Genomic DNA, 27,215 nt, shown 5'->3' on the forward strand with positions numbered 1-27,215 from the left:
TTGCCCTGTGTAGTATATATACGTCCCTCCATAATTCGCTGTCACTAGGCAGGCTTCCTTCAACTTATTGGGCAGCTACCTCCTCCATTTTTGCTACTTGGTGACTTTAAAGCACATCATTCCCTTCTGGGTTATCCCAGGGCCTGTCAGACAGGTGCCCTCTTGGTTGACCTTCTTAACCAACTTAGCCTCTTCTGCCTTAACACCGGAGCACCCACTTTCCTTCTCAACTCCTCACACACCTATTCCCATTTGGACCTGTCCTTCTGCACTGCCCAGCTTACCCATCGTCTTGAGTGGTTCGTTCTTTCTGACACCTACTTGAGCAACCATTTCTCGTGTGCTATCCGTTTGCTGACCCCCTACCCCATCCACGTGAATGCCTAAATGGCAGCTTCCTAGTTCTGACTGGCAGCTTTACACCTCCCTGGCGACCTTTGAAGAACCAGATCTCCCCAGTTGGGATGACTGGGATGATTATCTCACAAAAGTTATCCTTACTGCTGCAGAACGTTCCATCCCCCACACTTCCTCTCTACCACGTCGTGTCCTGGTCCCTTGGTGGACTGAGGCATGCCACGATGCAATTTGCTCACGTAGATGTGCTCTATGCCCTTTTAACTGCCACCCTATGCTGGCAAATTGCATTAATTATAATCAGATGTGTGCTAAGTGTCATCACGTTCTTTGGGGTAGCAAAAGAGCTAGCTGGATTTCATTCACTAGTTCTTTTAACAGTTCCACATCTTCCTCTGCCTTATGGGCCAACCTCTGGAACCAAGATCCGTTCCCCAGTTTCCGGCCTGACAGTCACTGACAGTGTCACCATGGACCCTATTGCTATGTGCAACACTTTGGGCTGCCATTTTGTGGAAGTTTTGATCTCTTCCCACTATCACCCTGCCTTCATCCATCGGAAATGAGCAGAGGAGGCTTGGATGATACCCTACTCTTCTCCAAATCGTTAGGGCTACAGTGCCACCTTTACTATGAGGCAGCTAGATCGTGCTCTTAGTTCATCCCAATCCTCCGCCCCAGGGCAAGATGCCATCCGAATTCAGATGTTGCAGCACCTTTCTCGTGCGGGCAAGCACTTTCTGCTGAACTCGTGTAACTGAATCTGAGCAGAGGGCACATTTCCTGGATGCTGGCATGAAGCCACCGTCATACCCATACCTAAGCCCGATAAGGACAAAAACCTTCCTTCTAGCTACCACCCCATCTCTCTTAACAGCAGTGTTTGCAAGGTGATGGAATGTATGATTCATGCCCGGCTGGTGTGGTGGCTCGAGTCTCGACATTTACTAATGAATGCACAGTGTGGATTTCAAGCGTGGTGTTCTGTAATCGACCATCTCATTACTTTGTGCACCTGTGTCATGAATGGTTTTCTGCGGAAATCCCAGACTGTGGCTGTGATTTTTGACTTGGCCTCCAACACCTGCTGGAGAACTGGTATCCTCTGTACTTTTTACACGTGGGGCTTCTGTGGGCACCTGCCCTGTTTTCGTCGGGCATTTTTACAAGATCAAGTTTTCAAGGTGCGTTTGGGTTCTGCTTTGTCAGACACCTTTATCCAGGAAAATGGTGTGCCTTAGGGTTCCGTCCTGAGCATCATCTTCTTTGCTATTGCCATTAACCCTATAATAGCCTGTCTCCCGCTGGGCATCTCCGGCTCTCTTTATGTAGATGATTTTGCCATCTATTGCAGTTCTCCATGGACCTGTCTTACTGAGCGGCGTCTTCAATGCTGTCTTGACCATCTTTACTCTTGGAGCATCGACAATGGCTTTTGCTTTTCCCCTGACAAAACTGTCTGTCTGAATTTCTGGTGGTGCAAATGGTTTCACCCAGCATCTCTACATCTTGGACTTGTTGCCCTTCTGTTCGTTGAAACTGTGAAATTTCTGGTGCTCCTGCTCAATAGGAAACTCTCTTGGTCCTCCTATGTGTCTTACCTGACTTTCTCCTCTGTAGTTATGTATACCGTTTGTCTGCCATGCATGGCGACCCCTCCTATGCCTCCTTCTTTGATGATTTCTTTGGTTGTCAGTATGGGCTCGTCCCTCTTCTGTTACCGCCTGGAGTCCGATTTCGCCACTTGCTACAGTGGGTTAACTTCACACTACCTGCAACACTCCCAGTGAGTGTGAACCCTCCACCACCTTGGCTTCGTGAAGTAGCCCGTGTTAACCTTGGCCTTCATTCACATCCTAAGGACACTACACCAGCCTTGGTGTATCGCCTCCGGTTTCACGACCTTCGTGTGGAACTTCGCGATAGTACCTTTGTCTACACTGATGGTTCTCGGACTGACTGTGAGGTCAGGTGTGGCTTCGTCATTGGCACCCGTGTCTTTCGATATCAGCTTCCAGCACACTCATCAGTATTTACAGCTGAGCTGTTCGCCTTGCATCAGGCCCCGGAGTACATCTGGCGATACAGTCTTTCCAATTGTGCCCTCTGCTCAGACTCACTCACTGCCCACCAGAGTCTATGTGCTCTGTACACAGCTCATCCATTATTGCAGCGGGTCCAATAAAACTGTCACTTGCTTCGTGGAGTCAGTGTCATGTTTCTGTGGGTCCCTGGCCATGTTGGCCCAGCAGTAAACGAGGCTGCTGATGCTGCTGCCAAAGCTGCAGTCCTCGTACCTCAGCCCGGGAGTACCTATATTCCCTCTGATGATCTGTGTTGCCGTCTGTCAGGAGGTGTTGTCCCTTTGGCATTGCCAATGGTCCTCCCTTCATGGGAATGAGCTTCGACTTATTTCCCACTGCCTTGGACGACCTCCTCTCGGCCCTCCCACCAGGAGGAGATTATTTTAACTCAGCTGTGGATTGGGCACTGCCTTTTTAGCCATTGTCATTTGCTAAATGGCACTACCCCACCGCTTTGTACACACTGTGCCCAAATTTTAACTGTCCACCACTTCCTGCTGGAATGCCCTTTTCCAACAATTTAAGTTCCAGCTTGGGTTTGCCATCTGATTGATCAGCTGTTTTAGTGAATGACGCGCGGGCTGTCAACCGCGTTTTACTTTTAATCCACGGAAGCAATATGGCGAAGGCCATTTAACTTTTAGTTTTGGACCTCCATTTCTGTAAGGTGTTTCTTTACCCTTTTCCAACATGCCAGTTTTTAGCTGTCTCCTATTTTGTCCATTGAGACTGACGTATAGTCGTTTAACTCCTCTCTGTGTTTGTGTTCTCTAGTTTTGACTAGGGCGCGTATGACCCCAGTTGTTTTTTGGTGCCTTAAAGCAAAACGAAACAAATACCATAGTGATATGTTATGATGTGAGGATCCATCCCACTGTCAGTGTGGCATCTATCTAATAGTGGCCCACATCCTACAGGACAGCCCTAATTTGGCCACCTCTCAGCGAAACCTTAAGCTTGCTGACACACTGCCTCTGGTGCTAGTGGACTACTGGCCTACACCAATGCAGCTAATCTGGTTTAATGCTTTATGTTTGAAGTTGCTTTCTACTCCTCTTTGAGGGATAGGTCACATTGGCCTTGCCAACCATTTCAGGGATTGAAGGGGTCCGTAGCCAGCTCCAAAACACAGTACCATTGGCTGCCCTTGCTTGATGATCTGACCTGGCTTCTGCCCCTTCAACTTTTTAAATTATTCTTATTTTTTTATTTTGTCATTGGTTTACTGTCTCATTTTCATTGTTCTATTTCCTTAGGTTTTATCAGCTTGTCTGTGTTTCAAGTTTTTCTTGTGGTGTTAGAGGGTGTGGAAAACTGGCAGGATGCAGAGGGTGCATCTACCATTGCATTAACATGCCCTGGTGACTTCATGCTGCTTTCTGAATGGCAACTTACCCACATTCACCTTCTTACACCCCTCTCTCACTTCTATACTTGCTTCTCTCTTGTGGTTTAATTGATTCTTAGTTACATTCAGTTTCCTCAGGATTTGTCTTCTGTATCTTTCCTCTCCAATAGCTTTCCCAACTTGAAGCATATAGGATGTAGAGGCTGAGACCTGGTAGTTTGGTCCTTTCAACATTCCAGTCCAACCCAAAGGGAATGATAAAATTTCAGGTAGGATTATGAAGACTATGTAACATACATTAGTTCTGTACTGCTCACCTGTGCAAGAAGTCTTTCAGATGTCGTTCAGTTTTCTGACAAATTGGGATACTCATTAGTAAAACCACCTTATAAAAAGGGTGAAAGTGGTATTGTAGAGAATTACTGGTCTTTCTTATTTGCTACCAGCATTTTCAAAATCTTTTGAGAAACCAATGTACAGGAGCACACCTCAGTACACATAATATGCTGCTTGAAACATTTGTAGCATTTTTACATAAGTTTAATAAACACGACAGAGGCACATAACAGAGACTCGTCAATAATATATTCTTCTTCACTATTTACAACAATCTGCCAATGCCTGGGATAACTTTCTGATTGTGCGACTGTAGAAGTCACATGGTTTTGAGGCAAGGAACTCGTCGAGCCATATTAGGAGTGTGTTTTCATCTCAAAAGGTGAAAACCTGTGGGTGCAAGATCAGGTGAATAACGTGGGTGTGGAATGACTTCCCAACTCAATACATGTGTAGTTTTCTTTGTTGGTTTAGCAGAAAGTGGGTGGGCATTATCGTGGAGTAGTATCACTTCACACAGTCCTCCTGGTCATTGTTCTTGAGTTGCATCTGCAAGGCATCTCAGTTGTTAACAGTAAGTATCAGCAGTGATGCATACACCATGGGGAAGCAATTCATAGTACACCACACTGTCACTGTTCCATCAGGTTCATAACATTATTTTTTGTTGGTGTATGCATGTCTCTGTATGGGGACTTGTTGCTTTGTTTGGTCTGAACCACTCCCTTGTTTTCCTTATGTTAGCATAAAGACACCATTTCTTGTCACCAGTAATGATACAAGATAGGAATGGCCTGTGTTGTTCACAAATCAATTGATAATAAAGAAGCAGAGACGCATATATGTGGCCACAGTGGTTTAGGCTCAGAGCATGTGGTACCTGTGCACCTGATTTTTGAACCTTTCTGATTGCATGCAAGTGTCACACAATGGCAGAATGATGAGTTCCGCAATTGTCAGTCCTTGAGTACGCTGATGTGGATCATTGTGGATTAATGCATTTAAATATCTCCATCAAAGCCCGAAGGTCTTCCTGAACGAAGAGTGTCACTATGTCAAAACGATCCTCCTTAAAACAAGAAAACCATTTTCTTGCTGTGCTCCATCCAATGGCATTATCCCCATACATGGCACAAATGTTTCTGATTGCTTCCATTGCTGTCACCCCTTTACTGAACTCGAATTGAAGAATGTGTCAGAAATGTTCAGATTTCTCCCCTTCCATCCCATTTTCTAGTGTACACAGCTCCACTCGCTTTAAAGTTCAGTTTCTTATGCAGAAACTGTCTCTGACAATTAACATGGAGGCTCGTCTACTTTGCTCACTTTCACTCTTTTATCATATGCAGCATTATACTTTTGGGCAACTCTGTGCTCTCACCTAGAATATTCGTAACCCAGAAATGGGCAATCAGTCTTATATGAGGTGTGAGTTTATGAATTTTGTGTATGCTGTTGTTCTGGTGTCTTGCAATTATATATGCATGGTGACAGCAGAGGAAGAAATCCAACATTCATTCACTGAACACTAGGGGGAAAAACAATATGCACTTGAATCACACTTCCTTAAGCACTGTATGGGAAAGTTTGTGCTGTTCAGCTGGTTTCATTTTCAACAGGCTTCCAGCAGAACTGAAAATACTGAGTGCTAAACCCCAAATATTCAGATCCAAGTTGAAAGATTTCCTGTTGGCACACTTGTATACTGTACAAAAGTTCCTCTCAGTAGTTGAGAATTTTCTCTGCAATGTGTTCTTTATTCCTATACATTCATTCTTGTGTTTTAGTAATTCTTTGTTCATAAATTGGGTCACATAGCCCCAAGGAAACTGATAAATAAATAAATAAATAAATATAAAATGCACTGCAAGCAGCTATGTTATTGCTCCCCACATTATAATTTATAATTATACCTGTATACTGTTCACCAAGGCAGTTATGAAGCATTTGATCTCAAGATAAAAGTGATGTTACATTTTGAAAAAAAAAAAGAATTGTCTAACTATAGGATTTTTTTGACATCGCTATTGATGCCTGGCTGAAGGCATGCAGACAACTTAATTTACCTCATATGGAAAGACATATGACTTGTATTAATGAAAATTCTAGTAGACAACCTTCCTGTCTTGATAACATTGTCACCAACATTCAGCAAATCAGTAAGGTCTAAGGTTGTTTAGGATGTGTGTTAATTTTTTAAATCAGATTATAAGGGTATGAGGTTAAAAAAAGAAAAACTAAAATATCTGTATTGTAATGAAATGATGACACTGATAATTACAGGTCAGTTTAAGACGCTAGTATGGAATAGTGTCATTGACAATGCTCTTCATGAGGATGCATTTACATTATTTATCAATGCACTCTCAGATATACTTAAAAAGTATTGTTAAAAAAAACTGCTGGAAAACATGATCTCACTCCTGTGCATGAATGCTCCACACCTGAACTGCAGAGCCTCACAACTCCAGTATATGGGTTCCAGAGAAAATGAGCTGCATAAGGTTCAAAAACAACTACAGAGAAGAAATAGACTATCCATCCAACAGGAAGGCAATTTATATTTTCATAAATAGCTCCCAAAACAATCATAAAGCTGCACCACATATTATCAAGGTTCATGGATGGAAGTAAGGATCACAAGAATACTTCCTCCAAGTATGGTATCATATCTAATTTAAATTCTTACTTCATTAATGCAAGTAACACAAATAAGACTGCAGAAAATGAACAAGGCCATAAATTTGACAATACCCAAAACTAAAATTATTCCAACGGTTTCCTGAGTCGTTTTGAATACACATTTTCTACATTTTGATAGAAAGAGGTAATGTCATTATCATAGCCATATCAAACTAAAATCACTCAAAACGAGAGGACATGAAATTGTATGGTCTCTCTCTCCAGTTTTGTGATTAAAAACAGTGAATATAATAGCACATCCGCTGTGTCCACTGATTATGTGGATAGTTAGAAGTGACTGTTTCCCTTCACCCTTAAAAATTAGAATTGCTATGCCTTTAAACAAAAAAGATAATGTATCATATTGTAACAGATGCTGCCCAGTGTCTTTTGTACATATCCTTTGAAAAGTAGTAGAGTACTGCTTGCAGTTCCAAATTTGTGAACATGTTTACAAATAAAATTCTATGTGATTTGTTGACATAGAAAATATTCTATCATGCACAATTCCTTTGCAGAAAATAGAATTATTTGAGATAAAAAATTAGCTGAATTTGTAGAGTAAACAGTAAAGAGGCACTGTCACACATATATCAAAAAACTAAAAATTGGCTATATGCGAGTGGGATTTGCGTGCTGAGGGTTCTGTGCAAACTTAATTTTTGTGTATGTGTCATTGAAAACCTAGATTCCCAGTATGGATGGGTTATATATAGAATCTCAACATCTCAACTGTTTTACCTGTTTTCAATGCAGTAATTGGCAAGATATCTGTCCTGGGGAAATCAAAGGTCCCTCGAACACAAAACTGTGCCCAGTTCGAGGAAAATGCCACAGGTCACACCAGTCTTCAAAAAAGTAGCAGAAGTGATCCACAAAACTACTGTCCAATATCCCTGACATCTTTTTGTTGTAGAATGTTAGAACATATTCTAAGCTCGAACATAATTATGGCAACCAGCATGGATTTAGAAAATATCTATCATGCGGAACCCTACTTGCACTTTTCGTGCATGACATACTGAAAGCTTCGGCTCAAGGCAACCGAATAGATGCAATGTTTCTTGATGTTCGAAAAGCATTTGACTCGGTACCACATCTACGCTTATTGTAGAATGAACAATCATAGGGGGGTATCAAATGATTTTTGTGACTGGATTGAGGAGTTTTTGGTAGGGAGGACGCAGCATGTTATCTTGGATGGAGAGAGATTGTCAGATATAGAAGTAACTTTAGGTGTGCCTCAGGGAAGTGTATTGTAATCCTTGTTGTTCATGTTGTGTATTAATGACCTTGCAGACCATATTAATAGTAAAATCAAGCTTTTTGCAGATGATGCAGTTATTTACAATCAAGTACTATCTGAAAGAAGCTGCATAAATATTCAGTCAGTGGTACAGAGCTTGGAAACTTGCTTTAAAAGTTCAAAACTGTAAGATTTTGCATTTCACAAAACGAAAAAACGTAGTATCCTATAAGTGACATCAATGAGTCACAGCTGGAATCGGCCAACTCATGCAAATAGCTGGGTGTAACACTTTGCAGGGATATGAAATGGAATGATCACACAGGTCCAGTCGTGGGTCTTCAAGAGGCATGCGGGGAATCGGCATTGCCATAGAGAATAGTGGCACATTGGGTGAATGCCTTCAATGAAGGTCGGCAAACTGTGGTGGAAATGCAGCAGGCAGGTCATCCTAGCGTCTCTGAAGAAGAAGCGCATGCTTTTGCTGCATTAGTGGGCTGTGATTGGCGCCATACAATTTGTGAGATCACCCACGAAACCAGATTAGCACATACAACTGTGCTTTGCATCCTGAAGGAACTCCTGGGTATGAGAAAAATTGCATCACGATGTGTTCCGCATGACTTGACGGAGATGCAGAAATGGATGTGTTAAGATGCTCCTCAGACGCACTTGGAGTGCTATGAGCATGGAGGAGAGGCTTTCTTACACCGTATCGTAACACTGGATGAGACATGGGCCACATTGTACAAGCCAAAACTGAAACGCCAGTCTAACAAATGGTGTTATTATGGGTCTCTGCAAAAGTGCGTCAGAGCCCCAGTACGGTGAAAGTTTGGCGATTCTCGTATACAACTGTGATGGTGTTATCCTAGCGTATTACGTTCCTCCACGGCAGACCATCAGTGCACAGTATTACTGTTCATTTTTGGAGCATCACCTGTGACCGGCTTTGCGATAAAAGCGGCGACACTTTCTGCGCAACCACCCATCATTTTGCACGAAAATGCACAGGCGCATACAGCACAAGCTGTGGCTGCTCTGTTCGGTCGATGGAACTGGGAAGTACTGTACCATCCACCATATTCTCCAGACTTAAGTCCTTGTGGCTTTGATTTGATTCCGAAGATGAAGGAACCACTTTATGGCATTTGCTTCAGAACTGTTCCAGAGATTCTACAGGCAGTAGACCGCTCCATTCGCAGTATCAACAGAACAGGCTCTGCTAACAGTATACTACACCTTCTACATCGCTGGTAACTGGTTCTACACAATGCTGGTGACTACTTTGGAGGACATTAACAGGTGCAAACATGCAACTTTTTTGTATCGGTTGTGAATAAATAGTTTCCACTATTTAAGTTCCAACTCTCATATTTAACATTTTGACAGCTCAGTCACAAGATGTATAAATGAGTACATTCAGAAATAGCACCTACTGAAAATGACTCAGAGGAAAGGCGTTGTATTTAGTAGAGAAATTCAGAAGGTGTCCTAAAGATCTATATCTACACTCTGTAAACGCCATGAGGTGCATGGCAGAGGGTACATCCCAATGTACCTGTTATTAGGGTTTCTCTATGTCCATTCACATAAGGAGTGTGGGAAGAATGATGGTTTGAATGCCTCTGTGTGTGCAGTAATTATTCTGATCTTATCCTTGAGATTCCTATGTGAGCAATATGTAGGGGTTGTAGTATATACATAGAGTATTCATTTAAATATAATTCTTGAATGTTAATAGACCCTCTCGGGATAGCTTACGTATGCTTTCAAGAGTCTGCCAATTCAGTTCCTTCAGCATCCCTCTGACATCCTTCCATGGATTAAACAAACTTGTGGCCATTCATGCTGCCCTTCTCATTATATGTGCAATATACCCTGTTAGTCCAATTTGGTACTTCAATATTCTAGGTTGGGTTGCATGACTGATTTGTAAGCAATCTCTTTTGTACATTGATTGCACTTCCCCAGTATTCTACCAATAAACCTAAGTCTATCACCTGGTTTAACCACAACTGAAACTATATGATCATTTCATTTCATATCCCTACAAAATGTTACAGCCAGGTATTTGTAGACTCCAGTAGTGACTCATTGATATTATAGGATACTACATTATTTCATTTCGTGAAGTGAAGTGCAAAATTTTACATTTCTGAACATATAGAGCAAGTTGCCAATATTTGTACCACGTAGAAATCTTATCAGGACCTGATTGAATATTTATGCAGCTTCTCTCAGATAGTATTTCATTATAGATAACTACATAATCTGCAAAAAGCCTCATGTTACTATTAATATTGTCTGCAAGGTCATTAATATACAACATGAACAGCAAGGGTCCCGACACACTTCCCTGGGGCAGACCTGATGAGAACTCTCCATCCAAGATAATATGCTGTGTCCTCCCTACCAAAAAGTCCTCAATCCAGTCACAAATTTCGCTTGATACCCCTATGTGATCGTACTTCTGACAATAAGTGTAGGTGTGGTACTGAGTCAAATGCTTTTCGGAAATCAAGAAACATTGCATCTATTCGGTTGCCTTGAGTAAAAGCTTGCTGTATGTCATGTCAGAAAAGTGTGAGTTGGGTTTCATGTGATCGATGTTTTCAAAATTAATTTTGCAACAGATGTATGTCAAGGATATTGGGCAGCAGTTTTGTGGGTCACTTCTACTACTGGTTTTGTAGACAGGTGTGACCTGTGCCTTTTATCCAAGAACTGGATGCAGTTTTTTTCAAGGGATCTATGATCTATTATAAGTAGAAGAAGGGCTAACTCGGCCACAAATGCTGTATAGAATCTGACAGGAATTCAATCAGGTGCTGAAGCTTTTTTAATTTTAATGATACCAGCTGCTTCTCAACACCACTGACACTAATACTTATTCCATTCACCTTTACTGTGGTATGAGGATTGAATTGGGGCAGTTGTCCCAGGTTTTCTTTTGTAAAGGAACATTTGAAAATGGAGTTAAGCATTTCAGCTTTTGTTTTCCTACCCTCAATTTCAGTTCCTGTCTCATTCACTAGGAACTGGGCACTAACTTTGGTGCCACTAACAGCCTTTACATATAACCAGAATTTCTTTAGATTTTGCGAAATGTCATTTGACAATATTCTGCTATGATAGTCACTGAATACATCACTCATTGCTCTCTCAACAGCCAAATGCATTTCATTCAGCATCTTTTACATATAGCCCTACACTTTATTTTACACCTCTTGTGCAGTAATCTGTTTCTTTACAGTGACTGTATACCTTGGAGGTTCCCTCCCATTATGAACTGTTCTGCTGGGTACACATCTATCCAGTGTGTGGTCAACTGTTCTTTTAAAAGTTTATATGACACTACCTTTAAACTTGAACAAGAGTTTCTCCACATGCTCCTGCCCTGTGGTGAAAGTTTAAAGTTCTTCATTGAGATATGACACCACTGATTTTTTATCTCGATTACTGAGTATATATATCTTTCTACTTGTTGAATTGTCCTTCGTACTTTGGTAATCATTGTTGCAACAACTGCATCGTGGTCACTGATGCCAGTTCCGATGTGGGAATACTTGAAGAAGTCAGATCTATTTGTTGCCAGTAGATCCAGTATATTTCCATCATGAATGGGGTTCCTAACTATGGTTTGTGTGTGTGTGTGTGTGTGTGTGTGTGTGTGTGTGTGGTGAATATAAAGATGGATTATAAATAAATAAAATTGTTTCTTAGTGTAATTTTATTGAGGTAAATATTTTTAATGAAACTAATGGGACATAACTATACTTTTATTTATCTACATCTACATCCACATCCATACTCCGCAAGCCACCTGACTGTGTATGACATATTTGTGTAACAATAATGAAACTTCCTGGATGAAGCAATCTGTAAAATAAGGGAAGGTAACCACTTACTTATAGTGGATAATGTATGGAGCACAGAAAGACTTAACTGAAATCAGCATTCACACTAGCTTCCAGGCATTCACTCTTTTTTTCTGGCAACAGTGTACACATTCACATACAAGACACAGACACACCATAACACACACTCCTGTGGCAATGTGTGTACTATTGCTAGAAAAAGAGCTATTGCTGAAAACTAGTGTGAATGCTGCTTTCTGTTACATATTTCTGTGCTCCACTCATTGATCCGCTAGAGGTAAGTGGTTGCTTTTCCCTTATTTTACCTATTGCACATTTGTGTGTCATTTCATCATCATCATCATCATCATTTAAGATTGATTATGCCTTTCAGCGTTCAGTCTGGAGCATAGCCCCCCTTATACAGTTCCTCCATGATCCCCTATTCAGTGCTAACATTGGTGCCTCTTCTGATGTTAAACCTATTACTTCAAAATCATTCTTAACCGAATCCAGGTACCTTCTCCTCGGTCTGCCCCGACTCCTCCTACCCTCTACTGCTGAATCCATGAGTCTCTTGGGTAACCTTGCTTCTCCCATGCGTGTAACATGACCCCACCATCTAAGCCTGTTCGCCCTGACTGCTACATCTATAGAGTTCATTCCCAGTTTTTCTTTGATTTCCTCATTGTGGACACCCTCCTGCCATTGTTCCCATCTACTAGTACCTGCAATCATCCTAGCTACTTTCATATCCGTAACCTCAACCTTGTTGATAAGGTAACCTGAATCCACCCAGCTTTCGCTCCCATACAACAAAGTTGGTCGAAAGATTGAACGGTGCACAGATAACTTAGTCTTGGTACTGACTTCCTTCTTGCAGAAGAGAGTAGATCGTAGCTGAGTGCTCACTGCATTAGCTTTGCTACACCTCGCTTCCAGTTCTTTCACTATGTTGCCATCCTGTGAGAATATGCATCCTAAGTACTTGAAACCGTCCACCTGTTCTAACTTTGTTCCTCCTATTTGGCACTCAACCTATTTGGCACTCAATCCATTTATATTTCTTTCCCACTGACATTACTTTCGTTTTGGAGATGCTAATCTTCATACCATAGTCCTTACATTTCTGATCTAGCTCTGAAATATTACTTTGCAAATTTTCAATCGAATCTGCCATCACAACTAAGTCATCCGCATCTGCAAGACTGCTTATTTTGTGTTCACAAATCTGAATCTCACCCAGCCAGTCTATTGTTTTCAACATATGATTCATATATAATATGAACAACAGTGGAGACAGGTTGCAGCCTTGTCTTACCCCTGAAACTACTCTGAACCATGAACTCAATTTACCGTCAACTCTAACTGCTGCCTGACTATCCATGTAAAGACCTTTAATTGCTTGCAAAAGTTTACCTCCTATTCCATAATCTTGTAGAACAGACAATAACTTCCTCCTAGGAAACCGGTCATATGCCTTTTCTAGATCTATAAAGCATAGATACAATTCCCTGTTCCACTCATAACACTTCTCCATTATTTGCTGTAAACTAAAGATCTGGTCCTGACAACCTCTAAGAGGCCTAAACCCACACTGATTTTCATCCAATTGGTCCTCAACTAATACTCACACTTTCCTTTCAACAATACCTGCGAAGATTTTACCCACAACGCTGATTAAAGAGATACCTCTGTAGTTGTTACAATCTTTTCTGTTTCCATGTTTAAAGATTGGTGTGATTACTGCTTTTGTCCAGTCTGATGGAACCTGTCCCGACTCCCAGGCCATTTCAGTTATCCTGTGTAGCCATTTAAGACCCGACATTCCACTGTATTTGATGAGTTCCGACTTAATTTCATCCACCCCAGCCGCTTTATTGCACTGCAATCTATTGATCATTTTTTCCACTTCCTCAAATGTGATCCTATTTCCATCATCATTCCTATCCCATTCTACCTTGAAATCTGAAACATTACTGATCGCATTTTCACCTACATTGAGCAACTCTTCAAAATATTCCCTCCATCTGCCCAAGGCATCCACAGGATTCACCAGCAGTTTTCCTGACCTGTCCAAAATACTTGTCATTTCCTTCTTACCTCCCTTTCGAAAATGTGTATCATTTTTGAAAATAATTTTATTTTTTGTTTAATCTGCAAGAGCACATTTGATCTGCAACCTGTTTTCTCTTAAACAGCTTGTAGTTGAATGTAAAAGTGTGAAAGATGGCTCCTTAAAATGTTTGTTTATTGTATGTTGTATAAAATTATCATCCTTGTTATTGGCCTTGCAGTTCTTGTCTTACATAGACTGTTTTCTTCCATAGGCCGTTCTATGACACAGAAGGCTGGTGTTCAGTATATATTAGACTCGGTGATTCAGGCTTTGGCCCGTGATCCATCAAAAAAGTAAGTAATTATTATTTCTGTGTGCACATAAATTTAATTTTGTTGTATAGACATCACAAAATTTGGCAAACAAGGTTTTAAAATGTGAGAGATGAGCTCATATCGAGAACAGAATTTCTAGGTTTGCATGTATGCAATGTGAAGAGTAATGAGACCTAATAACAGTATGAATGATATGGCAATGCTGTATTGTTGTACTTGTATAGACCGGTGTGTTCATCCCTTCCAGAGTTTTTCAGCTCCGTAAAGCCATCGCGTGGTTTTTGAAAGCTCCATCAGTGAAGTTTAGTTTTTGTTGTGTGTTACGAAAACGGAACAGCAGAGTTTAGAGTAGCATTATGTTCAACTTGGGTAATCTGTGAGAGTGACTTTTCAAAAGTTGAAGCAGCCCTATGGGGAACATTCCATAACAAGAGCACAAGTGTTTTTCTTGCAAGGCCAAGAACATGTTGAAGATGAACCTCATTGAGGAAGACCTTCACTTCAAAAACTGATGAAAGCATCAAATGTGTGCATGCTCTTGTGAGATCAGACTGACATGTAACAATAAGGATGTAGGGTGACTTGTTAAGCCCCAACACAGGCACAGTACATCAAATTTTGACTGAAATTTTGCACATGCAAAAGGTTTGTGCCAAAATGATGCCAAAACATATCACAACTGATCAGAAGGACAATTGAAGAAATGTGCATTGATCATCATGAGAGGATTGCCAATGACCACGAATGTTTGTCACCTAATCACAGGTGATGAATCATGGATTTTTTAGTACAATTATGAGACAAACCCGCATAGTAAGGAGTGTTATAGTGAGATATCTTTGTGACTGAAAAAAGCTCGAATGAGCAAATTGAAGATAAAAACGATGCTGATTCCCTTTTTTGACAGTAGGGGTATCATGCATAAAGAATTTGTTCCTCTAGGAGTAACATTTAACCAAGTGATTTACAAAGATGCCCTTGAGAGATTCAGGAAAAGGGTAATCGAGTGGGATCGGACATTGTAGACAAGTGGATGTGGCATCATGACAGTGCATGCCATATGGCCACTTCCATTACAGAACTTTTGACTCAAAAGCCATTCCTGTTGTTTCACTGCCCCCATTCAACTGATCTGAGCCCTTGGGACTTTTTTCTTTTCTTGAATTTGAAAAATGACTTAAAAGGAACATCATTTTGAGCCTCAGGAGAACATTCAGAAGAATGTGACTGACATGTTAAAGGTCCTACCAGATTGAAGCCTTTCATTGCTGCTACCAGGACTGAGAACGACAGCTCCTCAGGTATATAGCTGGTGAAAGAAACTTCTTTGAAGGGGACAATATTGTTGTTTGCAAAAAATTAAAACTTTGGTGGATAAAATATCAGTCTCATTACTTTTCTCACACCCCTCATAAATTCACAAGGAAGATAGACTAAGCATATTATTGCCTATGTGTTTAGAATAATAAATTGAGGGCATAGTAGCTCATGCACTAAAACAACACTTTTTGCTTATGTTTATTTTTATGAATAGTTACGTTATAACAATCTGGGGAACAAATGAGCAGAATATACAAACAACCTTTAAGCTAAAAAAATGGTTGGTGTGATTTATAATTAAAAGTAAATAGAGAAGCCTCAGCACTAAGTTGTTTAAATATAAGAGGGTTTTGGCTGTTCTCGTGAATAAATTACGTAAACAATGATCCAGATGAAGAGACACTGACCAGCACCCTTCGAACAGGTCCTCTACATGAATGTGGAACCAGATGCAGATACCATTTATGTCTCAGTAGGAAAAACAGTACAAAACCCAAAATAGTGTGCTGTGTAATGAATTAAATTATACACAAGATCAAAGATAAAAGTGAAATTGTGCCTCTAGGAATTCTTTTTAAAATTATCTGTTACCAAAATGTTTTTATCCTATCAAGGATTGCCTGAAAGGATATGTAAATTATGTTGACAATTATGCTACTCATAACTGCTGTTATTAAGAGGCATTTTACAATACAATTCTACAGAATTGTGATGTACAACTATGAAACATAGTAAAGCAAATAATGTGTATATAATTTAACTGGATAGATAAAAAAAATGTATTCAGCAAGTGGCGGCAGGAGAACACACACATAAAAAAAAGGTTTTACAGAGGCAAGAGTGTGCTGAAACCATCTGCACAGTTCAGATTGTCTACTGGTGGATAAATAAATAAACTGATAAATTAACATTTATCACACTTAAAACTGAATTTGCACTCATTTTATTAGCTCTGTTGCGATGTGCTACTTGTATATTTTTTTGTTCCTCTGAAAGTGAAACTTTGTTTTCAATTGCAGTTACCATTTTTCTAAATTGTGATAAATGTAACATACATTACCATGAATAAACATTTTGCCTTTTTGTAACTGTTATGTTCTCTGCAAAAATAACAACATTGTTGATGATGTATATATAAATCTCGTATTTGCAATTTGTGAAAAAGTATAGCTGTTATCAACTGGAAGGTTATTTAAGAATGTCATTTTTCATGGCAACAATCTTGAACAAATGTGTCACAGATTTCTTGCCTCATCAGGGTTGTGTTTGATCTCAAGTTGATGAAAGTTTCCTAAATGTTTGCAAACTGGGTAACTGAGGTGGAATTTAACATGCATGACTATCCGGGCGGGTCTGATGATGGGTAAGGAATATGTTGTAGAGAAATATGCAGATATCTGTTCATTTCATTTTTCTGCCATCATTGTTTAATTAGGTTTTGTTCTGTTTCCATGTGAAATAATATTATATAATGGCTGGCATATTATTTCATTCCATTTGTCATGCATCATTGCATTTTGCTAGATTTGATTCTGTTTTCACTTGGAATAATACTTTGTACTAACCAACTTCTAATTTTAACTGCAAAAGGGAGATATGATCTTCTGTCATCATTTTCTCGGTTTGAACATTTTATGCTATTATTCTGCTTTTTGTTGTTAAATGCTTTCATTTTCTATGTATATGTGTATTACAGAAAATAACCATCAAAATATACATCTTACCTTATATTTGCAGGTTTATTTATGTTGAAACAGCCTTTTTCTGGAAATGGTGGAAAGAACAACATGACTCTGTTCGCCACCAGGTAAAAAGGCTTGTTAGTTCCGGTAGACTGGAGTTTACAGGAGGTGCATGGAGCATGAATGATGAGGCTGGGACACATTACCAGTCCACGATTGATCAGTTTACATGGGGATTGAGGTAAATGCCACATGCTGTATTCACATGTTTATATGTGTTACATAACTTACACAGTAAACACTAGTGGAAAAAAATAAGCAGTAGGATCCTATTATATGAGGGGCAGTCAAATGATCAAATGAAAACCAAACACTATGCAATTTTCACATTTTGGTGACCTAAAGAAAGATGTACACAGACATCAGTTCCAGTCCGAGAAGGAAGTGAAAGAGTGGGTGCAGTCGTGGATCCTTCAGTGGCTTACCACATTCTACAAAACAGTAATTGATCATATCATCTCCCGGTGGCATAAATGTGTTAACATGTGTGATGAATACTTTTGAAAGGCACCATTCCACGTTTCTTTTGTGGTAGTTGTTTGGTTTTATTTGACTGCTCCTTATTGTTTAAGAATCTAATTCTGCTACAAATATTACAACCATAAAATAACATTTGTGCATTTCCAACATAAATTTTATTTGTAATTTCGTATCCTCATGTTTGGCATGAATTTTTTGGCATTACAAACTGAGCACTGTTTGCCACATTGTTACAGGAAGCTCAATGACACTTTCGGGGAATGTGGAAGACCTCGAGCTGGATGGCAGATAGATCCATTTGGTCACTCACGTGAAATGGCTTCTATGTTCGCACAGATGGGATATGATGGTTTGCTGTTTGGTCGATTAGATTACCAAGATAAATCGGCAAGACTTAAGTCAAAGACAGCAGAAATGATCTGGCAAGCTAGTGCTAATTTAGGTGAGTGGGAAAGAAAAGTCAAATGTTGGAAGAGAAATTAAGTTTGCATCTACACAGATGAATTGAAGTTTGTCATAAATTGCGCTCAAAAAGAGAGAGCAATGTCCATTGATTCCTCCTCCTTTCCTTTTAAGCAAATTATGTGAAATAGTTCAGACAAACAGACAAGTAGGGTTGATCTCATATTACAACAAATATGATTTAACTCCACTTTCCTGGAATCATAGAATACATAAAAGACGTGATTCCAATACTGGATATATACAGCCCAATCAAAGATGCTCCATGCTGTGGTAAAGAAATTAAGAATCTGCTCTGCTTGCCATTAAAATTTAGAGCAACATGAATGTGTGATGCAACAAGCATCAAGTGGCATGTACACTGAGGTGACTAGTCGTCGGATATCTCCTAATATTGTGTCAGGCCATCTTTTGCCTTGGCAACATGATACCCATTAATGACTGAAAATGGTCTCCAAGTAGCCACGCATAACCATTTCTAGTCAGTCTAGTCATTTCAGTTGCACCAGAGCACCCAGTCCACTCCATGCAAACACAGCCCACACCATAATGGAGCCACCACCAGCTTGCACAGAGCCTTTTTGACAATTTGGGTCTATGGCTTCATTGAGTCTGCACCACACTTGGACCTTACCATCTGCTCTTACCTACTTGGATCAGGATTGACCTGACCCAGCCACTGTTTTCCAGTCATAGAGGCTCCAAACGATAGTCATGAGCCTAGGAGGGGTGCTGCAAGCATTGTGCTGTTAGCAAAGGCACTCTTGGCAGTCATCTGTTGCCATAGCCCATTAATGCCATATTTTGCCTCCCTGTCCTAATGGATACTTTCAGTGTACATCCTATGTTGATTATTTCATGCAGTGTTGCTTGTCTGTTTGCACTGACAACTCTACACAAATGTCATTGCTCTCAGTTATTAAATGAAGGCCGTCAACCACTGCGTTGTCCGTGGTGAGAGATAATGCCTGAAACATGGTATCCTCAGCACACTCTTGACACTGTGGGTCTTGGAATATTGAGTTTTCCAATTATTTTCGAAATGGAATGTCCTATGCATCTAGCTCCAGCAACCATTCCGCATTTGAAGTTTGTTGATTCCCATTGTGCAACAATAATCACATCGGAATCTTTTTACATGAATTATATGAGTTTAGATGACAGTTCTGCCAATGCACTGCCATTTTATACTTTGTGTCTGTGATACTACCACTATCTGTATATGTGCGCATCATGTCCCATGACTTTTGTTATCTCAGTGTAAAATACTGTATGCTTGGATACGCAAATGAGCAGCATTTCAGCCAGTTGCACAGAGGAGGTAAGAGGAATGCTGTCTACATTCTGTATCCAAGGGAAGATTATTCAATGAGTTTTCATTCAGCAGTCACATTTAAATGTTGCTGGTTTGTGAGATCATGCTTCGCTCCTTGTAAGGAGTGATGTCTGCCAGCATGTGTCAGAATTCAACAGAATAAGACCACATCCTGTCAGGACCGTGGTTTATTGTATGGCAATAGTGCTGCTCACATTGGTTGTGATGTCAGGGCCATTGGTGAACTTAAAAAACATGTTTTAAATAATAACTATTACCCAGTCACTTCACAGTTGACGTTTTGTAAGGGAGCGCTGTGAGCTGTTTCCGTACTCTGCTATTCGTTGTTCTGAAGGACACGTCAGTGGTCTAGTTGCGCTCAATCAAAATGTAATATGGTTCCTGAACTGTACTTGATTACAGCAGTGGATAAAATGAACTTAAAACTGCTTTTTGTGAACAAATTCTTTTGTCAAAAGACAACAGAAATGAACACAAGGAAAATAACTTTTTTTATGGCCTAAAAATTTAGCAGAGTGTGTAGGAGACAACGGATTTTTGTTATACATTCACTTTTAATATGTTCTTTTATACGAAGCTGTTGAAAAATGAAAATAAAAAAGTTGTGTTACGATCTAAAAATTGAAGAGAACATGCCATACATAGACATTAATAGTTACTTTTACAGAGGTGCATTCAAAATTAAAATTAAACTGTTGTTGTAGATCTAGTAACTTGAATGTTTAGCAGATAAAAAACATGTTTGGTATTAATACTTGAATCCATAGGAAAAGTATGAAATGAAAAGGAAATAGAGATTTCGGTGCACGAACTGCGAACACACGCAGAACTGAATTTACTATTCCATAATTTTACAGACTAATGCGGAAAAATCAAATTTGTTTTATAATCGAATAGTTAACGTGTAAAGCATTAGGTTCTATGTAGCTAGATGCTGGATAATAAGTGTACACAATACCTTTAATCCATGTGAGGGCTGAACAGTTTTGTACTGCAGCAACTGCTCTCACCATAGCTCTTTCTAGCGGTATGGCAAAGTTTTTACATATTTATTGACAGATCTGAACTACATTATTTATTAACACTTTTTCATGTGAGCGTACTCTCCGATAACGTATATTTCTGCGATAACTGTACATTTCAGCAGACGCCAACAATACACATCAGTTGTGATATACTACAATATCAGTACGACTTGACTGTACAGCGCTAAGCGGCCTGTGTCATTCGGGTATTGTTTAGTATTGTCGGGCACCTTCGGTCATGTCTGCACGTAAATGAGGTTTAGTTCCACATTCTGCCATTGGCAATTGTAAAATAAACAGGTAATACGTAGTTTGTAAATATGATGAATGTGCTCTAAGTTATAATAAAAATCACATTATAATCTTAAATTTTTAAAACTAATATGAATAAACAAACGAACTCACCAGTCAGCAAAGTTGGCATCTGGCTTTGACGGCAGGAAACTCATTGATCATATGTTCACAGTTCAGACGGTTATCAGGATGTTAGCTTCGATGTGAAGATTGGACAAGGCGTTCAATCTCTCCTCAGACAACGTAGAACGTAGGTAAGATTTCAGTCTTCATGCCGGCACTGTGATTGTTGTGTCGTGTGCTGTGGATGTGTGCCAGTCCCACCCACTGTTCAACACATTTTTCACACTCCCCGTGGCGCTACTCTGTCCTGCTTTCACACTCGTAGTGTTACTGCAATTATTGGACTTTTTATACTATGTATTTATTTGCAAAAATATTTATACAAATCACACATGTTTTTGATGTTGTGTATCGTGTCTGTGCACGAATCAAAGTCTGGGGATATCAATGGAACACCTGGAGTAGCGCTTGTATCTGATATAGAAGCAGCTTCAAAAGGTGTTCCATGTTCATCATCAGACTTGGACGATGAGTCACTTTCATCTTCACAGTCACTACCCATTATGAGAGAAAGAGCTTCTTCCACAGTCTATCACTTATCTGCCATATCACTTCTAGTAGAAACTAATTGAGGTTAACAACACGTCACTTCAGTGACTGTGTTGTTAACTACAGACTTTGAACAAAGCCGCAAGATGGTGCATAGGTCAGACTTCCACACAAGTTGAGCTTTGTGAAGTGTAGAAATACAATGAGGCAGAACTGCTACAGCAGTCCACCGGCTGGGCGGCACATTCACTCCCAACTTCTGCAGAAGTTCACTGTAGCAAAAGGGTTAAGAGCTGAAAACGAGCATTCTGCTAAACAATTTGTAAGTGCCATATGTAGAAATATTCTAATAGCAATGTCAATGCTCAGAAACACGACTGTATCACTCATCTCAGAAGATTTCAAAAGTTCTGTGAAATTTACACATTCACTAGGGAAGGAAGGCTCTAAATCTGTGACATATGACGCTTGAAGTATTGCTGCACGTTCAGCAATATCATCAGGTGAACTGTTCTTAATGTTACTGAAAACTGTGAAGCAGTGCAGCAGTGTTCTGTAGCTTTCCTTCCTCCTCACTAATTAGGCGTACAAGTTGTTGAATACTGGGAGAAATGTTTCGACTCTAAATTTTTCCCTTCCAGTCAGAAGAAATTCTTCAGAGTACGCTTCTTTATCATCATGAAGTTTTCGTTTTTGTGATCTTTTATAGGTGCATTCATAATCTACATCAGTCAGAATATCCATGGATTAATTTTCATAATAGTCGAACATGCCATGAATAGATGGAATAAATCATACAAGTGATTCATATAGTTCATGCACTATTTTATTATCGATACTTACACTTTGCAATTTCAGATTTACACTATTAAACCTCTGTAGTATATCCTTCCAAACTGTCATCATGAATACTGTTTCTAGTCTGCTGAGCTCATTCAGTAAAGCTGAAGCCTCATTTTGCACAAGTGGTTTTTCAAATGTATTCTTGGCAATATGTGTCAGGGCATTGATAATGCCCTCCCAGTTTCCATATAGACTTATACACGCTTCCTCTCTTGCTGACCAACATGTTTTTGATAAACTTTTTACCGTTTTGCTTCCTGGTTTCATGAAAGAAAGAAGTTTATCCCAGCGCTATGTAGAAGCAGAGAAAAAATTATGAAGGTTTTGCACTACATTGAAAAATGAAGATGCTTCCCGGCAACAGCTTGCAGCACTAGTGCTGACTAAATTCAAAGAATGTGCTGCATAGGCACCTAATGCACTTTCGGATTTCATTCTTTAATGCGTGCCTGCAAACCAGTGTAGGGTCCTAACATATTGCTTGCATTGTCATATGACTGGCCACTACTGTCAGTAATATCAATGGAATTTGTAGACAGGACTTCAGTATGGCCTCAGCTAAGCTTTTGGACTTTTGTCCCAGTTTTCGTAAAAACAGAAGGAAAAATTCAAGAGGTTCACCATTCTCGTTCTCATACCTTAATATGAAAGATAATTGATTAATATGTGAAATGTCCGCAGTAGAATCTACTATTATATAGAAATATTTGGCAATTTTATTTCACTTTTGATAATTCTTTTTATTCGTTCAGAAAGAAGCTCTATTATTGCATTACAGATTGTTGAACAAAGATAACTTGTATGTCCCTGCCCTGGATTTCCATATCACTCAATGTGCTCTGTGAGAAAAGGATCAAACTCAGCTATAATTTCAAGAGACATTATAAATTGGCCATTATGTAATGAATAGAATCTTTCAACGTGTCCACTTAGCGGAAGTCCACGACTTGTTAGCTTCTTCACTACTGCAAACACCCTTTTCAACACACTGCGCCAGTACATTTTTTCTGTCTCAACATATGACTTGAAATGGTTATGTTCCAAGTGACTTTTTTTCCTTCTTAAGAGTGATAACTCAGAATTTTTGTGTTCAAGTGAATTCTCATGATGAGATAAAATATTAGAAATATTTTTTTCTATCTGCAATACCATTAGTAGCAATCGTGGCCTTACCTTCGAAAAATTTACATGGTGCACAAAAAAACAGCACTGGTGCTACAGGAGTATACTAGAAAATCACACAGAGTTGATTCGCCATTTAAAAGTTTATGGTAAAATACATTTTTTATTCAAATATCTGGTTTTATTGCCTATTGATCTTCTTGAATTAGAAAAATCACCATTACAATTTTGATTAATGCCACATTGTAAGACAATGTTGATTGTTGATTCATTGACACACCATTCTGCAGGATCATCACTAATGAGGGTATTTCTTTCTGTAATGTCTGACTCGACACTTAGTTTTTCGTAGAACTCAAAATCGGGAACAGTTTGCTTTTCTTCATTTTTAACTTTTTGTTCTGTCTGTATTTACTTCTTTTACAACAGCTGCAGTGCCAGAAATATCATCCATACTACTTGATCAGAAGAGCTTTCGAAATGTGGTGCTACAGAAGAATGCTGAAGATTAGATGGATAGATCACATAACTAATGAGGAGGTATTGAATAGAATTGGGGAGAAGAGGAGTTTGTGGCACAACTTGACTAGAAGAAGGGATCGGTTGGTAGGACATGTTCTGAGGCATCAAGGTGTCACCAATTTAGTATTGGAGGGCAGAGTGGAGGGTAAAAATCTTAGAGGGAGACCAAGAGATGAATACACTAAGCAGATTCAGAAGGATGTAGGCTGCAGTACGTACTGGGAGATAAAGAGGCTTGCACAGGACAGACTAGCATGGAGAGCTGCATCAAACCAGTCTCAGGACTGAAGATCACAACAACAACTACTTGATCTCAAAGTCGAACCAGCAACATTTTTTGCGAAAAATTTATCTAATCTGCCAAGACTTTTTAGAACATTGGCTTCTCATTCTCGGCTTTCCTTCAATAATTTCCAAAATGCCACCTCACTTAATTTTGCACGTTTGCTTTTTTCACTGTTATTCATATTAAAGCACTTACAAAATTTTCAACCAGCAGTCAAAACAAAAGAAAAAAAAATGTAAAAAGAAAGAAAGAAAGAAAGAAAGAAAGAAAGAAAGAAACAAAGACTGTAAGACTGTATCCAGTTCCAATTGTACTACACTGCATATGAGCACAAAGCCTTTTACTGTAAACACAGCACACGAGCAAAGAACATTATTCCTATAAACATGGATTGGTGAAATGACCAACTTGGATTACTCAACCTAACTGTGCTATGTAAGAACAACAATGCAGAATAATTTAATTTCATTGTCGCCTATTTTTCTGCTCTCAGTGAACAGTAGAAGCACACCTGTCAGCTGGAACTCACCTTGCAAAGAAAATGGGACAGTCTCTTTTTTTGGTTTCTGTTTCCTGTGCTGCCAGAATTTTAGCTGGGACGCAAATATGTTCTGAATATTCTTGACACTGTCTTTCTAATTAAAAAAGAAAGTAATTTTTTCAATTTCTTGCAATGAGGTGTGCTGGATCAACTCTTATCCCACTTATTCTTCCAACATTTTTGTGGTCTCTGTGGGCAGAGAAGGCAGACTACAAAGTTTAACTAGTCTTGTTGGCATTTGTGTGAACACTGCTGTTACATCTACATGCAAATGCAGCTTTTGTTCCAACATAAAATAAAAATAACATTTCCTCAAAGAAAAAAAGTGTGGTTAAGAACTTTAATATAAAATTTGCACTACAACATACTATACGATTGCACAGAGTGGGAACTTTGATATCGTGCAGGCTACAGCACAATAAATGAGACAAATGAAAGTTTGTTTCTTCTTCTTTTTTTGCCAAAAAAAGTAACTAACTAAATAAATAAATAGATTTTTAAACTGTTGTGGAGTGTATTTCACACATTATTAGATATTCTACTTATGTTCTGTTTGTATAAACATGTATTTAAAAATGTAAAACATTCCCATTATCAACATGTTTTGTTAAACGGGTGTCATTAATGGTTCAAGTGGCTCTGAGCCCTATGGGACTTAACTTCTGAGGTCATCAGTCCCCTAGAACTTAGAACTACATGAACCTAACTAGCCTAAAGACACCACACACATCCATGTCCAAGTCAGGATTCGAACCTGTGACCGTAGCGGTCGCGCAGTTCCAAACTGTAGCGCCTAGAACCTCTCGGCCACCCCGGCCGACGGATGTCACTAAATCAAAGCTCAGATACTGAAGACCACAGAGCTTTCACATTAATTACAGTAATGGAGGGTTGACTTGATACTTCCTTGTAATTTCTACAAGAAATAGAGTCAGATTTTACACACTGAGTCCTACACATGTTACAGTATTTAAGAAATTACTGATTAGTATATCACAGCTTTTCAGGGGTTCCAGTATTTTCATGGGTAAAAGATGGTAGGGTTAAGTAGAAACCGACGACATCGTCGGAATAATAATGTTTAAAACATTGCATTGTGGATTGCCATCCTGACAGCTTACTTCAAAATATTTTGAACAATTATGAAGATGATACCAGACAGAAACCCAATGTTAAATTTCCATTCAGTCACCAAGTAAACTGTGTATATTTCCGCACTTGTATTGTCGAATTTCGTTCTTAAGTCTTATTTAAACTAGCAAGTTGTTTATCAATATTAAAAATTTCTTTGACATTTCAGTAGAGAGAGGTTTGTCAAGTGGCGTGCCCAACAACACAGGGTATTGGAGTGGCGTCACTTCTCTGAAAATACCTTAATTTCATTGGAAATTGAAAGTAAACTGATAGAAAGAAAGAATGGAAGATTTTGGAAGTTCATTAAGAATATACACAGATAAAAAAAGCTTACTGGAGTCTTGTGATACAGCACTCTGAGTGAGCTTTTTTCTCTGCATTCTGCTGTAACATTTTGAAATTCTGTTTTTCATTCCAGTTCAAAGTAATGTCGCAGTGTTCATAAAATATCTAATCTAATTTTTCTTAGTTCTATGAACCAGAAGCCATTCTATCTGTGTATTTCACTTATGTGTCAACATGAATGAAACACAGTTGTGGGCGTAGTAGTGAAGCTATTTCGTTTGCACAATGTGTCACAGTATGATTCAAATGAACCTCTTCCTGGGCAGATTCGAGTGCAATTCTGATTCCAAAATGACTGTGATTTAATATGTTTGTGAATGCTAGGTTGGTGTTTACTTTAACAGAGTTTGTAGACAAATTCTATATTCAAAAATTCAGCAAACTCCACAATCTGCAGCAAAACTATTGCCCCCCCCCCCCCTCCCCCTCAGTTAAGACAGTTATGTTACATCCATGCAAACATAGTGGACTTAATAATAATTACAAAATTTTTAGATTATGATAAATATTCTAGGCTTTTTTGTTACTGTAGAGTATCACAATTGTTTCTAGAAAGTATGTAATAGTTCTTTGCCACAAATGTAGGAGATACATTAATACTGGGAAAGAATTTCTCACATAGTTGATTATTTTAGTGCAATATTTTCTTTCTTCAGATCACTAATACAGCAATATGACAATAATGTCGTCCTACTCTTTTCAACAGGAAAGGCAAGCGAGCTGTTTACCAGTGTTTTGTTCAACACTTATAGTCCGCCTCCAGGATTCTGCTTTGATGTTTTGTGTGCTGATGAACCAATCATAGATGACAAGGACAGTCCTGACTACAATGTTGATGAAAGGG

At 39.2% G+C, this 27,215-nt stretch overlaps 1 protein-coding gene across 2 annotated transcripts in view; it reads left to right on the forward strand.

Moving 5' to 3' along the window:
* The window catches only part of LOC126167258 (lysosomal alpha-mannosidase-like), a 162,794-nt gene that overhangs the window by 57,632 nt on the left and 77,947 nt on the right, over positions 1-27,215 (forward strand). For both annotated transcript variants that reach the window (XM_049920463.1, XM_049920464.1), the window contains exons 3-6: positions 14,244-14,325; positions 17,365-17,550; positions 18,086-18,291; positions 27,078-27,214. In XM_049920463.1, the coding sequence (XP_049776420.1) occupies positions 14,244-14,325; positions 17,365-17,550; positions 18,086-18,291; positions 27,078-27,214 (611 nt within the window). The remainder of the gene's footprint in view (positions 1-14,243; positions 14,326-17,364; positions 17,551-18,085; positions 18,292-27,077; position 27,215) is intronic.

This window comes from Schistocerca cancellata, chromosome 1, assembly GCF_023864275.1.
Source record: "Schistocerca cancellata isolate TAMUIC-IGC-003103 chromosome 1, iqSchCanc2.1, whole genome shotgun sequence".
NCBI lineage: Eukaryota > Metazoa > Arthropoda > Insecta > Orthoptera > Acrididae > Schistocerca > Schistocerca cancellata.